This window comes from Varanus komodoensis, unplaced genomic scaffold (genome assembly GCF_004798865.1).
Source record: "Varanus komodoensis strain SLA01 unplaced genomic scaffold, ASM479886v1 scaffold1, whole genome shotgun sequence".
Classification (NCBI taxonomy): Eukaryota; Metazoa; Chordata; class Lepidosauria; order Squamata; family Varanidae; genus Varanus; species Varanus komodoensis.
Window position 1 is genome coordinate 114,287,950 of NW_025335268.1, and position 16,261 is coordinate 114,304,210.

The 16,261-nt window shown below is 42.0% G+C and overlaps 1 protein-coding gene across 1 annotated transcript in view; it reads left to right on the forward strand.

Annotated features, from left to right (window-relative positions):
• Nucleotides 1-16,261, forward strand: part of AK5 (adenylate kinase 5) — an 84,967-nt gene that overhangs the window by 44,591 nt on the left and 24,115 nt on the right. The window contains exon 8 of the mRNA XM_044440980.1: nucleotides 3,248-3,324. Coding sequence (XP_044296915.1) covers nucleotides 3,248-3,324 — 77 coding nt within the window. The remainder of the gene's footprint in view (nucleotides 1-3,247; nucleotides 3,325-16,261) is intronic.

Below are 16,261 nucleotides of genomic sequence, written 5' to 3' on the forward strand. Positions count from 1 at the left end.
CGATAATGGACAGGATGAGAGTCAATAAACTGAGGCTAAATTCTGACAGGATGGAGGTGCTGCTAGTAGGGGGGGTCATCTGACAGGTTGGAGGGGCATTGCCCTGTCCTTGATGGGGTTGCACTCCCCCTAAGGGAGAGGGTCCTCAGTCTTGGGGTGCTCCTGAACCCAGATTTGTCCCTGGAATAGCAGGTGAGCTTTCCTCCAGCTAAGGAGGATATACCAGCTTCATCCCTCCCTGAACTAACAGAGCCTGAAAACAGTCACCCATGCCCTGGTAAAATAGATTACTGCAATGCACTCTATGTGGGGCTGTCCCTGAAGATGGTCCAGCAATTACAATTTGTACAGAATAGGACTGCTCAGTTGGTGACAGAAGCCTCTAGAGCAGCCCACATAACACTTACACTGAAAGTTCTGCCTTGGTTACCAATTGGCCCAGGCCCAATTTAAGGTGCTTGTGTTGACATATAAAGCCCTAAACAGCTTAGGCCCTGGCTATCTTAGGAAGCACCTGCATCCATGTGTCCCTACCTGGCCTTTGAGTTCTGTGCAGGAGGCCCTCCTGTGTGAGCATCCCTGAAGGAGGTGAGAGGGATGGCCGCTAGGAGGAGGGCTTTTTCTGCAGCTGCTCTCCATATTTGGAATGTTCTCCCCAAGGAGATTCACCTGGTGCCTTCCTTGCTTTCTTTTTGGAGCCAGGTGAAGACCTTCCTTAAAAAAAACCTAATAACTAATTGCCATAAGACCTTGGTTTTGTATTTTTGCTGTATTTTATTGTTTTTAATGTCTTATGGTTTTGCTATGTTTTTATTTTGTTTTTATCTTGTGGTTGTGAGCCACCCAGAGGTGCTATGGCACAATTGGGCTGCATACAAATGTTTTAAATAAATAGTCCTCTTCCCCTCCCTGCAATGCATAAGTGACACCAACTCCATAAAACACTCTGTATATGCCTTGTTTCTTTGTAGTTGGTCTTAAACTAGCTGCCCCTCAGGGCTGTTGTATTAAGAATAACTGTTTGCTGTTAATAAACTGTTGAATGTTTGATTGTACACTCCCCTTTGGATCTGGACATTCATTCTTTGCAGGTCTAAAATCCTGCAAAACTAAAAATCTAGTCGGTTGATTGCCATAGATAGATGGTTAAGAATTTAAGGGTACAGCAACAGAGATCTGATTTGCCTGTTCAGGTCTCAGTACACAGTAAATTCAGATATCCATCCCACAGCATGCCAGACTTAGCTGATGAAGGACCACTACAGAAATTGTACTGTCTAGGGCAATAGATTGTATTCTTCCTGTTATGTAATTCTCAATTAATAAAAGCATGGTGTAATCCTTGTTGGATTCAGGAGCTGCCTTCTATAAAAGGAAGCATTTGGCATACTCTATGCCTAATTTTGAGGGATCCCCCCTTGCCTTGCTCCCACATTCAAACTCCACAAGTAGCTATCCAGTAGGATTGTAATGAAGAGCAGAATGATGGTGCCTCGGCCAGGGAAGAGTTAACACTTGAGGCAGAGGCCTAGCTGCTCCAGCCAGGTGGCAATTCAAGGAAAGTAAGGCACCAAGTCTTGGAAGACAGAAAGCCCCAAGAAACTGTAAATTACTTCCAAGGACAGAACCATTCACACTCCCCTCCAAGGCTGGAGATTTCAGGCCTAAAGACTATACCATTCTTGCCTGGGTAATGTCAGGAGATGTTACCCATGAGACATATGTTTGATCTAATAGAATAAAAGCAGGCAGCTGGGACAGATCACGGTTCCTCTCTGAGAAGAGGTTCCCTGTTATTGCCAGAGGCTTTGCGAAAGAATGCTGTGCTATTCTACAAGGAAGGAGGCTATGTTGAGTATTGTATATCCTGTTAGTTTTAGGAACAGCTAGCTTTATTATTTTGAGTCTGAGGTGGCCAACTGGCCTGGAGGGGTCTTTGGGGGAAGCTAAGACCATAAGGGTCCAGTGAAATTGCTGCACTCCAGTTTTCTGTTCCCTTTCCCACCCTGTTGTTGTGCATGTTGTGTATTAGAAACACAGAAACAGAGCAAGTCAGACGGGGTCTCCTGGACCATCTAGTCTGACCTCTGGCTCCAGCTGGCTCTGCTCATGACATGCCTACCATGTGCATGTATTACAATGTTTTAAGACCCCACACCTATCTTGTTTACCCTATCTTTTAATAAATAGATTTTCCCCAACACTTGGGTTGTTGTGTGCTAAATCCAGTGTCTGGACAAGTGTTTGGAGACCAGGAAAGCAGGGTGGAAAGGTGAACCTTGCCAGCCACAGGAAAATGGGGACTCTGGGGTGGCTTTTACAAGGACCCCTTGACTTTCTATGTGGCACTTTAGGGGTCTGGAGGGGCTGCTGTGGGAAGGAGAGGGTAAATAAACCCACTTCTGTTAATGTAGTTAATTCCTAGATCTAAACCTACCATTGCTACTTGTTTTGGTAAATTGCAGTTTAGAAGCTTGCTTCCTTATTTGGAGGGCAGTGAAATATTATGTCATGGTGAAGTAAAGAGAGGGAGGATACATCACTTTTCCCCTCTTTGGAATAGGTGTTGCTATTTCCTGTGATGCAGCACTACCCAGTGCATGTTTACTGAGAAGTTAACATGCTGTGCTTCATGAGGTTTTCTCCCCATTAAATATGTTTAGGGTAACTGCCTTAAGAGTACATTCATTCCTAAATTTCTAGTCAGAAATAATGCACATGGAATTCAATAGGACTTATTCTCAGGTAAGTGACTATAGGATTGCAGCCTAACAGTTTTAGGGAATGAAAATTGTCACATCTAAAATTGCAACCCTATATGTGTCTACTCAAAATAAGACTCATTGAAGTCATTAGGATTATATTGTAAGTGGTTCTAAGACTGTAGTCTAAATAGTTGTGTTTGAACTCAGGTGTCTGCTTAGATTGGAATGTCTGTCACATTAGAAGACCCACAACTATTCAAGCTCTTTCCACTAACTGTGGTGCTTACTCACCCCTCTTTTCTCTAAGGTTCTCTGTATTTTAGAATTAAATATTGCAAATTTGGAGATAAGTGTTAAAATGTAAACTTGAATAGGTATTTGTAATAAATCTTTTAAAGTATCCCTCTGGAAAATATATAGACAATTATTCTTTTACTGAAATTCTTCTCCTAACACAGTAATTTATATATGCAACATTTTCATATCCCATCATACAAAGTGAAATCTTCCAGTTTTATTTTAAAAATTCTTTTTCTCTTTAGGTCCATGTAAGGTTGACCATCATCTCATTGTGGACCCTGGTGACATTTCTGATACTGAATTTGACTTTGAAGACCAGGTAATGATTTAAACACAGTAAAGAGTTTCTCATTTATTTTGCCTTTTAGGAAAATTTCTTTGCCCTGTTTTTCTCCTCAATTCCTTATAAGTCAAACCATAGACTTACATGCTGTGCCTGTGATAAAGAAGATAAAATTAGTCATATGGCTACTTTGTTTAAGGATTTTGTTGATCCTTATTTACTCCTCCTCCTCCTCATTATTTGCAAAACTTTTCAAATTCAGGGGAAATTCCAGGTATGATAGAAATTGTATTTGTATGATCTTTTTATCATTTTCTGTTACAGGCTTGTTTCAAGTTCAGACAAATTTCACCTTTGGTGTTACACAAATTGTTCTGGTAGCTAGAATAAAAGAAAATGCTGATATTTTTATAGGACTGTGATTTTTCAGAATTCAGGTCCATATTAATGTTGTCTCATAGCAATTACAAAATATTAATGAAGCCTTGCATATACTCTCATTAGGGCCTTAAACCTATGCACATTTGTTTAAGAGTAAAACCAATAAATTTAGTTGAACTTATTCTGAGGAAACTTGTATAACATTGTGCTGTAAGACAGCTGCTATCAAGTTATTTCATCATTCTCTCTTTCTCAACTTGAATGGATGAATTTCAGTACCTATGTAGCCAAAATACTGAGGGGTGTCAGCAGGGGACAGTACAGAAAATTGGGAATCGGAGAGAATAGAATGGAGTACACTAGAAAAGGGCTGCAGGGCTGGAACCCTATACAGGAGTACTTTATGTTGCAATATTTTATTGAAGGTCTTATTTATTCCCTGTGATAATGTGATAACTTCACATTATCAGTTTCTAGGTAGCCAAAATATTCACAGGATTGTTGTCATATATTCATTCATATATACACATTAGTTTCCATATATATATGTGCACTGACAAATGCAGATCTAAGAGAATGTTTAACATGAGATATGCATTTAGGGGGAATAACTATGACTAAAATGGAGAAATAGGTTCAAATGCTTTTTAAGGTCCAAAAACATAGGTTTATTTCTTACGTAATTTCATTTCCACATTAGAGAAGGGAAAAATAGCTTGGTAATATACCCTGTAGCACATGGGTTAGTATACTTGTTACAAGAGACATTAAAAACAGGGAAATTAGCATTTGCCAAATAAGGAGGACAAACCTATGGAAATTATAGAGCAAAACTCTTGTGCTGATGAAAATGGTGGGTTGTGGAGGTGGAAATAGATTTAAAATGAAAGGAAAAGGAATAGAGTTGAAACAGCTAGAATGACCTGATTTCAGAGGAAGGAGAAACCAAAAGATTTAACCTCCTGGTTCTCAGAAAATTATGGATTGCCTCCTCTCTCTCCAATAAAGACTAGCAAAGTCAGTTTAATGTGAAGTATTAACACTCAGGCTTAATCCACAATGAACATTTTTGGTACCCTACTTACCTTGGACCCCAGGAACGCAATGACTAATGCAACATAAAGCAGATCTCCTGGCTCCCCTAGGTCAAGCAAGGAATAAGACTGTAACTATTACGTGTCATAATCTCTGGTGCCAGCTCAGCATGAAACTGACACCCAAGGTCTCATGAGTAATTCACAACCCTTTCTGATGTACTCCTGGGAGTTATCAGAATTGCAGACTTGGACTCAAGGATGCCAGAGATGGCAGAGCTAAATTACCAATGACCAGCTGCTGGAGCAAATGGTTGGCCTCAAGAGATTGGGAGATGGGCCATCTCTTCATGGGTCAGTTGGAGGGAATGAGTCAGGGGACAGAGAAGCTCTTTGTTCCTCTTTGGGGAATCCATTTTGCTGCCTATTTGCAGCAAAGAGCCTTGTGATGCACTGTATGTTGTACCTCACTAGAAGGTAGATATTCTCTGTCTAGATTAGAGGGTTAGCTTTGTTGCTTTTGGGTCCAAATCGTACAACAAAACCCCAGGATTGGGAGAGAGCGGGTGTTTGATTTGCTTCAATTGTAAAACTGTTGCTTTCCAACTTCCCTATGCCTTCCCCACTTCACCCTGTTTTATCCTTTTAACTGGTGGTTTTATTTCCCTCCACCTCTATGTTTTAACCTCTTACTAAACTTGTTTTATTCCTCATTCTTGCATAATTGTGTGCTAAATCTGTGTCTGGTCTGGGAGCTGTGGCACTAGGGAATTTCTGGGTGGAATTAGACCCAGTTGGCCAGGGGAAGGGTTAGGGTTTCTGCTTCAACTAGATTTTAAATTTATATATATGTATGTATGTATGTATGTATGTATGTTACTAAAGTTTCAGACTGTAATTTTAGTTTCAAACATTGTAAGGTTAATAATCAGTGGGTAAGAACACAGAAACATAGAAATGGAGCAAGTCAGAAGGGGCCTCCCTGATAATATAACTTCACATTCTTTCTCCTGATTTTGTTCACTTTCGGGATCTGTTTCATCTATTAGCATCAACTGGTTATTACAGGGCAGAAGTTTTAAAGGCATTTGTTTCGAAACTGCAGTCTCTATTAGCCTTTGTACTAAGCCTCTTGTACAGGGAATGAGGCAGCATCCCAGAGCAGTGAGTATCCCTATCACCATTGTCAAAGATGTAAGAACAGAGACTATTGTGCCTCTCCATCTTCCAAACCATTATTCAAACCAACCTGTGAGGGAGCTATCTATTCCTGAATTCTCAGCTAATTCTTGGGCCAGAGTAGTAAGACTTTCGAGGGCCCTTGTGATGGTTCCATCAGGGGCCGTATTGTTCAGAATAAATGTGCAACACTTACTTCCCAACATTACACAAACCCCTCCCTTTTCTGTTCTTTTCTTCAGAATCTTGATGTGAGAAACACTACTCCACTATTTCTCTTGTGTTCAAACCTAGCTAACACGAATGTTACTATTTTCTCATTATTAGGTTTGGGAAGCATAGCTTTGCAGTACTGCAAACAAACCGGTAACCATTGCATACAACAAACAATCCCTATTACTACTATCCCTATAATAAGCATATACTTAGCCATCCCAGGTTTGGAGACCAATTAGCTAACCCTCAAAATTTGAAACCCTCAAAATATTCATGCTTCCTCTGTACCCAAGTTGTGCAACTGTGTTCAGAGATCTCATGGAGGAGATTTTTCCTGTGGAGTTCTGTGTTTGCCAACTATTTCCAATGTGGGTCATTGAGCTAGACATATTTGCTGACTTTCACCTTTTTACTCAGCACTAAATCCTCTTGCTCCCATGGTGTGCATTCCAGGTTGTACTAAGTGGCACTCACTAGCCCTGTTTGTGTGAATAATGCATAGCAGTCAACATCCACATGCAGTTGCCCATCCAGCTGTAGGCCAGCGCCTTTCCAGCTTAGCAAGGGCTGCCACCTCATGCTAGCTGCTGCATAGCTATAAATCAAGCTTCTCCAAACCGTCTCACACAGGGGCCTATTCCAGCTTGTGCTGTTCGGCTGTAAGTCTCTTGGGTGCTGTAGAGATACTGCCAATCCACCAGCAACTGCCCCCACCCCCAAACTAGTAATCTGCTTCCATGTTTCTTGCCTGCAGTAGCCTCACATGGAGAGTATTTTTCCCTAGGGAGCTACCCTAGGGAGCCCTTTTGGCTCTTGCTTCTTGGCAGAGCGGCAGAGGCTGGGAGAGTGTGCTGAGCATGGCCAGGGGACTTGCAAAGGCAAGGAAGGAGCTGGGCAGAGGAGCGGGGAGGACAGGAGCAGCAGAGAGGAAGGGAGGCGGGGCCAGAGAGGCCAGGAGGAAGCAGAGGGGCGGGGCCACTAGCCTGAGAGGCTTATAAGGCGTTCTCCCTTGTCTGCGTCCCTTAGCTGTGTCCTGGGCTGCCTGGGGACTCTCTTCCCTGGGGGCAGGTTTTTTATTTTTATTAAAATTAGGCTTTCTGGACCCACGGGAGAAGGTGCCATTGATGAGCACTCTTTGAGTCCAATTTGGCCGCCAATATTGGATCTGCCTAATAGTTTATCTAGTCCACTTTTCGCTAATTTGCTTATCAGAAAGTCATGGGGCACTATTTTGAAAACTTTGCTGAAGCAGAAGGAGATTATCTCCTCAGCATTTCCTATGTTCATTTGGGAGGTTCCCAGTCAAAAAACTGAGCTTAAAACAGTTTAGCAGGATTTGTTTTTGATAAATTCATGTTGGCTTCTATTAATCACTGCATTTTCATCAAGATGCTTGCAGACTGATTTTTTTTATTAATTTGTTCCAGAATTTTTCCAGGAAGTGATGTAAGACTAAGAGGTCTATAATTCCCAGGTTCATTTTTTTCCCCTTTTTGAACATGGGGACAATGTTAGCCCTTCGCTAGTCCTCTGGCGCTTCTGTTTTCCCAGATTTTCAAGTGAGTTTTCCAAGGAAGGGACAGTGACACTGACTTCACGGATTCAGTGACCTCCCCTGAGAGTGCCTTCAAAATGATTGGAGGCACTCTGACCTTCCAAGGTTCCCTTCCACTACCCCCTTTTGCAGCCAACTGCTTTTCATACCCATGAGAAGTTATTTGGGGACATCAGGGTTCATCTGCACTTTTTTCTTTCATTATGCAGTATGCTGCAACTTTAAACCCTAGATCTGCAGGAAGGGAATGACCTCAGTAAACTTTATCTATGAATGCAGCTAGCATCTCTTATTAGTTCAATATGATTCTTTCAGGCACTTTCAGGTTTTCAATGATATACAGACTGTCAGGCATAAAATAATGTTTTAAAAACATTATTTCATCTGTCCATGCGCACATTTACTACAATGTCCATCTTAAGCACCACTTGCATGACACCACAGAAGGGAATAGGAAGCAGCCAGCCCAAGTCATGGCTAAATAACCATGCAGTAAATACACATCTCTGCTGAGAAGGAAAATGCATAATCTTTCCCTCCGCGCGCGTGTGTATGTGGTTGTCTGTGTAGGAACCCATTTATGAACGGGAGTATTTTTTTCCAGGGGAATGGGGAAACCTTATTGGTGTTTGCAAGGAAAGGCTGTGTGGCTTTATTAGTACTGAAGTCAGAGGCACTAGCCAGTATATGACCCTGACTCTGTCACAGGGCCACCAAGCAGCAGAGGAACGGATGAGCCAGCAAGGCACGGTTGACCCTACCAGTAAAGAAAGTGAAGTGGTCACTTTAGGTGGCAGATACTGGGAGGTGACTATTTTTGAAGGACAGAAATGTGTTTGCCATGCTGCCTACTCTGCACCCCCAAGGCATGCCTGCTGCCTTCAGGTGCAGTGGAAGATATTGACCCATTCCTAGTGTTGACCCATTGCTAGATATTGACCCATTGCTAGAGGCACCTACTAGCCTGGTTGTCTTTAGTATATAAAGCAGGAGAGGGTAGTATCTTGTTCTTTGCCTCAGGCAACAAAATGGCTTGGGTCAACACTCAGGCAAGGACGAAATAAAGCAACTAGTCTCCTAGGAAGGAAAGGAATATCCCAGTAGCACACACACTAAAAGTTGATGAGGGCAACAAAAATGATCCAGGGTTTGGAAACACTGCCCTAATGAGGAGAGAGTAAAAGAACTGGGCATGCTCAACAGGGGAGACATGGTATCACTCTCTAAGTACCTCAAAGGCTGCCACAAAGAGGAAGGTTAAGTTCTCTTCTTCCTGATTCCAGAGTGCAGGACATAGAATAATAAAGGCAATAAAGAATAATAAAGTCAAGCACCCTGATTCAGGCTGGATATCAGGAAGAGCTTCCTCACTGTCAGAGCAGCAAGACAGTGGAACCAGTTGCCCTGAGAGTTGGTGGGCTCTCCCACACTAGAGACATTCAAAAGAAACTGGAGACCCATCTGAGTGAGATGATGCAACTTGGTTTTCTGCAACAGCAGGAGTTTGGACCTGATGGCCTTCATGGCCCCTTCCAACTCAACTATTCTATGATTCTATCATAAGATTTCAAGGTGGCTAGATGGTGTGTGGGGGTGGGTGGACATGGTGAATGTGTTTTACCTCAATTTCCAGGAAAGCCTTTGACAAGGACCCACATGATTTCCTGGTTGAGAAACTTATGAGCTTCGGGATAGATCGATGCAATGTTTGATGGATTGGGGCATAGCTGATGGATGACAAGCAGAGGGTGACTATCAGGGAGAATCATCAGGATAGCAGCTGGTGATGAATGGAGTTCCCCAGGGCTCAGTCCTGGGACCAATTCTGTTCAACCTTTTTATCAATTACCTGGAAGAGGAGGTAACCAGTCTACTGACTAAATTCATGGATGATACCAAAGTGGGGGGTGGTGACCACAACTGAGGAGCTGGACACGCTGTGGAAGTGAGCAGTGGACAACAAGATGGCATTCAATGTGGATAAGTGCAAGGTCTTGTACTTGGGACACAGGAATAGATGCCATAGGTATAGAATGGGGGATAAGTGGCTAGAAAGCAGCCCTTGAGAAAGAGATCTCGAGACACTTGTCAACAGTAGGCCAAACATGAGCCAGCAGTATGATACAGCAGTTAAGAAGGCAAATGCTTATATAGAGATGTATAGTCAAAAGTGTGGCTTCCAGATCGAGAGAGGTGTTAGTACTGCTCTATAAGACTCAGGTATGCCCACAACTGGAGTACTGTGTCCAATTCTGGGCCCCACATTATAAGAGAGACAGAGCTAGGATAGAATTATTTCAATGCAAGGTCAGAAGGATTGTAGTTGAAGTGTGGGGGATGCCTTATGAGATGAGATGGAGGAAAATGGGCATTTTCAGCCTGGAGAAGAAGAGACTCAGAGTGGATCTCATAGTTACATGGAGGGTTGCGACCTGTTCTGACTGTGGTGGACGGAAGGATGCAATCCACTGGAGCAAAGCAAAAGGAACTGGGTTTCAGGCTGGATGTCAGGCAGTACTTCCTGACGGTTAGGACACCTAGGATGTGGAATGTGTTTCCACTGGAGGTGGTGGAGGCCACATCAGTGAGGCCATTCAAAGTAAATCTGGACACCCACGTGTTGGACATCATATGACTTCTGCTAGCAGTCAGACTAGATGGCTCTGGAGACGCCTTCTGACTCGCTGCTTTTCTATGTTTCTCAACAAAGCATTTTATAAAATATGTGTTTTGCATGCAGGAAGAGCTCCTGAAGAGTGTTTCAAGGGGCAATATTGTCACCTTAGTCGTGTAAATCCAGTTCGGATTTATCTTTCCATTCCTGCCATTTCATTAAAGAAGGAAGTTGTGAAGTTCTGATTAATTTTGTCAGTTGTAACATCTTATATGTTTATAGAGAAAATGAATCAGGCATATGCCGATGGGCACATTTGACTACCCTCCCTGGACAGGGCAGCAAATTGCCAGGTTAGCAGCAATGGGGTTGCCAGCAACCCAGCCCGCTCACTTCTGAATTGAGAAAATATAAGCTTGAGTACCCACTGCACTTTAAAAAAGCAGATAATTTCTTGAAGCTAATTAGAACTGGCAAGAGAAAAACCGATTCAGAAAAGAGGTTAGCAGGTGTTCTTTTTTTTCCAGTCTAAGCAGATTCCTGATACTGTAGTTGCATCATATGCACATGCCTACACACATGTCAAATGTTTTGCTTGCATTTTTCCTAAGCAAAGCACTCCGTTACACAAGTGTGTTTGCTAGCTGATTTAAAGCATAAGACCATGAAACTACAAACTGCAATTTAAATAGGGAGAAGGGAGACTGGGCTGACCATCTGTGCTATAACACAACCTAAATTTTATATTTGGCATAATAAAAGCAAAAGTAAACTCAAATTTCTTTTGAGAATACAAACAAATAAAAGTACTTTAGCTTAAAAAGTTTGCCTTTGGTACATGAGAATGTTGCGGTTATGGTAGAAGCTTAATGCTTCACTGACTTTTTTTCATGACACAGGCAGGCTTCATTCTGTGAATTGTTCCAAGTGTTTCTCTGCTGAGACTTTCAAGTGAAGAAGAGAGGATTCGTATCTATATCTCAGTGCGTCATATATAGCTGAAAGTACCTGTCAGAGAGATGAGACCAAGAGAGTTATGTTTCTAAGCAACCATATACAACTAAAGAGTTGAGAGCTAGCAGATATTTTGCACAATTTTTGACAGCTAACTGACGACTGGTATCCATAAGCAATGTGATATTTTCAAAAGATCAGAGAACTGACAGAATCTAGAACTATTTAGTGAAGAAGTTATACTTAAACTGCAATATAGACCATGATATTTTGGTCACTGGCACATAACCACATTTTCTTAGGTAACAGCTACCATCTTTGAGGTGCTTCCCAATTTAGAAGACTGGATTATGCAATCCCTGCTTCATATCATGGCTTATTCATGGGTTTGTTCATGGGTTATTCAACTCTCTAAAACTTCCTGCCATTAAGGCTGGACTAATATGACAGTCCATGAATTTCCCATGTCAGGGGTTGAATATTCAAAATGCCTGCCAGCATATGCTGCATTCCACTGTGATCAGTGGGCTTCAGTGATCATATGAAACCAAGTCCCAACCCTTGGTGCTGCTTTCTAAGAAGAAAACAAGTACACTGCTGAGTAGTGGGATGACATTGCTGGTTTATACATGGTTCATGTCAATGAGATGTTTATCAATCAAAACAGTACTATATAGAGCAGCAATACTTTCCAAAACAACTGCCACACGGGCAGGTCTCCAGAAATTTACTCCGAAGATTAGCATTAGTAACAGCATCTCCCCAGGCAGCCTTTCTGGACCTTCATGATTTGTAAGGAAAGAATTTTGTTTTTATTCTGTATTGAAGAAAACAGAAGTTCTGAAAATAATTAAGATGGGAGAGAAGGATCCTAGCTCAGTGAAAGACCATTGAGAGGGCCTGGTTCTGAATGGCTCCCATAAGGTTCACATCGCTTTTCCACTCCTCTTCTTTTCATCAGTAGACTAAGTCCTTTATTATTTTCTTAAGCAATTTAGATACAATTTTAATCTTGCTGACATATACAGCTTGTGGGACTGTATGGCTTTGAATTTCTATTTTTTGCTTGTTTTCAAAATTATTTTTTACTTAGGTCTCTCTGATAAACAAGCTACTTTTTGTTGATTTCTGTCTGAAATCTGGAACCTTGTGCAAGCAGTGCAAGAGGCCTCCACCCGAGTTTTGGTAATTTTCTCTCCCCTTGGGCAGTCCCTTATATTCCATAAGTTTTCATCTCTACCTCCTGGCTTTGTAGAGGAAATATTCATGAGGGAAAAGGTGGCTGCACACTGGAACAGAGAAAGGGAAAGATCTCTTCTGTTTACTTGTCTTCCATTTCTACAGTGTTGGCTTGCACTCTAGGAGTTTGCCGCTAAGTTAAAAGAATTTTTACCTATAGTACACACTCCTTGCTGCCAAAGCCCCTTGAGCCTCGAATGGCAGTTATGAGTCCAGGTGTAGCCCCAAACTGGAAACATAAAAACAAAGCAAATCAGAAGGGGTCTTCTGAGCCATCTAGTCTGACCCCTGGCTCCAGCATGCTCCACTCATGACATGTCTGCCATGTGCATGTCCAGCCTATCCTTGAACACCCTCACCAATGGGGCTTCAACCACCTCCTGTGGAAGCCCATTCCATATCCTTGGGGTCCTAACTGTCAGTTAGTACAGTTGTTATGCCTGACCAAAGAAATGCCTGACCAAAGAAGGAAGCCGGACTAACAACTTGAAAACCTTAATGGGTTGGGTCGTTATGCTACCTCCCACACAATTTGAATCAGCAAAATGCTGAGTTACCTACCCCTGTCCTAATGGTCTGTCTGGCCTCATGAGCTTCCAGAATGCTCATGGTGCAAGAAATAAAGCACTGGAAACTAGCTTCCAGAGGCCATGATTTGAGGACACATACCTCCCACAGAGTCATACAGAGAGGGAGAGTACATGCCTATCACAAATGATGTCAGACTGCCTGGGAAGCTGAGCAGTTGTGCTATTATGCAGTGGCAGATATACAAGATTCCATAAAGACCTGAATTCTAGCCCTTGAGTACCCAAGAGCCCTGCAGCACATACAAATGTGTGTGGAGTAGAATGTATTTTTCTGTATGTTGCTGCTTGATGTACATTGAAGGCCATTCCCAAAGCTCCTTCAAGTTTCAAGAACAGCTTCTCAGGCAAAATGGAGAATACTTCCAGAAAAAGGATGTTCAATTGCCTTAACTTTGTGCATGGATTTCACTGCATAGTCTTCTGGTTTATAGCCATCATTCAAAACGTCTAATTCCATCACATGCCCTGTATTGTAGTTCTAACAATAATAGGAATCTTGTTCTTTAAATGTTTGTTTTGTCACAACATAAGTGCTTATAAAAGATATCCACTCACTAGATTTTGATAAGAAAATAGAAAACCTCAGAGATAGCCATGGTGACATAATTTTATTAATATATCATAAAGGTTTTTAAACAGTACCTGTCCTAGAATTTTAAAGATGGTTAACAGAAATTTTTTGAAGCCTATAAACAATGTGTTCATCTTAAGTTACCATGGGAACTGCTATAATAAAGACTAAAAAAAAATCAGCTCTGCATGCAAGGAACAGAAGCTTGAATTGGAGAAAATCCTGCTTTTAATATTATTCAGATATGGTCATTTTGTGGATTTGATGTTATATTAGGAAGAGGGGGTGCTTTTGGGGTTTGAATGTCTGTTTTATGGCATTGCTGCAGCAGCGTGTGTGCTGCTGGTTGCTCTGTTATATCATTCCCCATTTGAGGATTTAGTAGCAAACACATGCATTACATAGAAGATACATGTCTGAAGTTTGAAATGCAAGTCAAACTGGATGTTGTATGAATTGCATTGAGTATAGTTGAGGCTTTTCTTTTTCTTTACCCTGCTATAAGTACATGCTAGGGTAAAACTGGCAGCAGAGGGTCTAACATTCCTGCTCACAATGTTTTCTCTGAAATCTGCCTGGGTAGAGTGGGAGATCTTTTTATTCCAATTGACACCAATGGCACCCTGCATTTTTTCTTTTTTTGTTTTGCCCCTACTCCCACCCCATGCACTGTAGTTTGGTTTTCTGAGTATACAGTGGTACCTTGGCTCACAAACGCCTTGGGTCACGAACAAAAATTTCATGAAGATTTTGACTTGGGTCACAAACTCCACTTTGGGTGGTGACCAAGATCGCAGCCATCTCTCCCCCCCCCCCCGAGTGGGGAGATGGCCACAATCGCAGTCGCGTTCATGCAGGGAACACATTTGTGATCACGGCTGTGCTGCACTACGCCCGTCTTTCCTGCAGCTGTGATCACGCACGTCTTCCCTGCATGAATGTAACTGCAATCCTGGCCATCTCCCCACTTGGGGTGGGGGGTACGGGGAGATGGCAGTGATCTTGGTTGCCACCCAAAGTGGAGTTCGTGACCCAAGCGGTGGGGAGATGGCTGCGATTGTGCTGGTTGGGGGTGGGGGGTAGATGGCCGAGATTGCACCCGTCTTTCCTGCAGGAGCGCATCCATGCCAGGGTTTCTTTGAGAAGCACCACCCCCACATAAATGTAACGAACAGAGTGTTGAATCTGATTAACAATAACGTGGTCTCTCATTTCCGGAGGGTTATGCAGCGCAGGAAAAAACAAGTGACTATACACAGATTCTTCACCAAAATTGACCCTGCAGCTAAGGCCCAAAGAAGAGAGGAAACCCCGGAAAGAGATCTCCCCAATGTCCTTATTCCTCAAAACAATTCCTCAAAACTCTTCCTCAAAACAATAACCCCCCCCCACCTAGATTAGTGTTCTCCACTGTACTGCACAGTACTTTGTTACTTTGTTGTTCTTCTCACTTTGATTCAAAAGTTCTGATAAAAAAAATAGTTACAGAATGGATTAACCTTATTTACATTGAACCTTATGGGAAAATTTGACTTGGCTCATGACCAAACACTGGCTCACAACCACATTTGGAGGGGCCAGAATGGATTAACCTTATTTACATTGAATCTTATGGGGAAAATTGACTTGGGTCACAACCAATTTGGGTCACAACCAGTCGTGGAACGGATTAAGTTCGTGAGCCAAGGTACCACTGTATATGCATGCAGAAATTTCAGTTGTAGCAGGGTCTGAGGCTGTGTTTTTAAAGAGTGATTAGTTACCACCACTTAGCATCCTTCCCCATCCTTCATTGGGTCAGTAATTACTAATGTTTTAATTATTGCTATTATTGCTATTGCCCATATCAATACATCCTCTGCAATGGGATATTAACTCTGCCAAGGATAGTACCCACATGATCCAGGCAATCCACTATGATAACGTTTATATGTTACTGATATGATAGAGAACCCTGTTATGTTTGCCATAACAACCATACCATGATATTAACATATGAATTACCATTATAGCATGGTGGTTTGGGCAAAGCTGTTCATTCGTATGACCCACTAAATAAGAACCAGGTATACAGAAGGAAAAAAACAGGAGTCAAACAATTGTAGGGAAAGGAGCAAGATGGAGAAAGGTCGCAGAGTAGGAAGTCATCAGTGGTTAGATTGCTGTTTGACTCATAAACCATGGTGCATGGTTTGCACATAACAATAACCCTTGACTCAACAACAACCAATATGCTGGGTTGTCATTATTTGTTAAACCATCCTGAGACTACGGTAAGGGATGGTCTAAATAAATAAATAAATTTGTGAGGCTTGTCATTTTCTTCATATAGGATACTCAGCTTGCCCACTTCTCCAGAATTCCTCCCTTTTCATTGAACAAATAAACAGTCAGATTGCAAGATGAAACTTTGCTGTTTAATGTTGAGCTATCTGGAGAATGGGAGGTAAGTATTAGGCATCTGACATAGATTTTTGTATCTTTTGAGTTGTATACTGAGCTGAAAATGCTCAGAAGAATAAAACTGCCTGAAGCAGTTTACAATTTCTAGAAGAACCAGTAATTCTTAGTCAAATTCAGGTGAACCTAGGGTCATATTTCATTATAACAAAAAACCCCACAGTAAGCCCATATTGAACA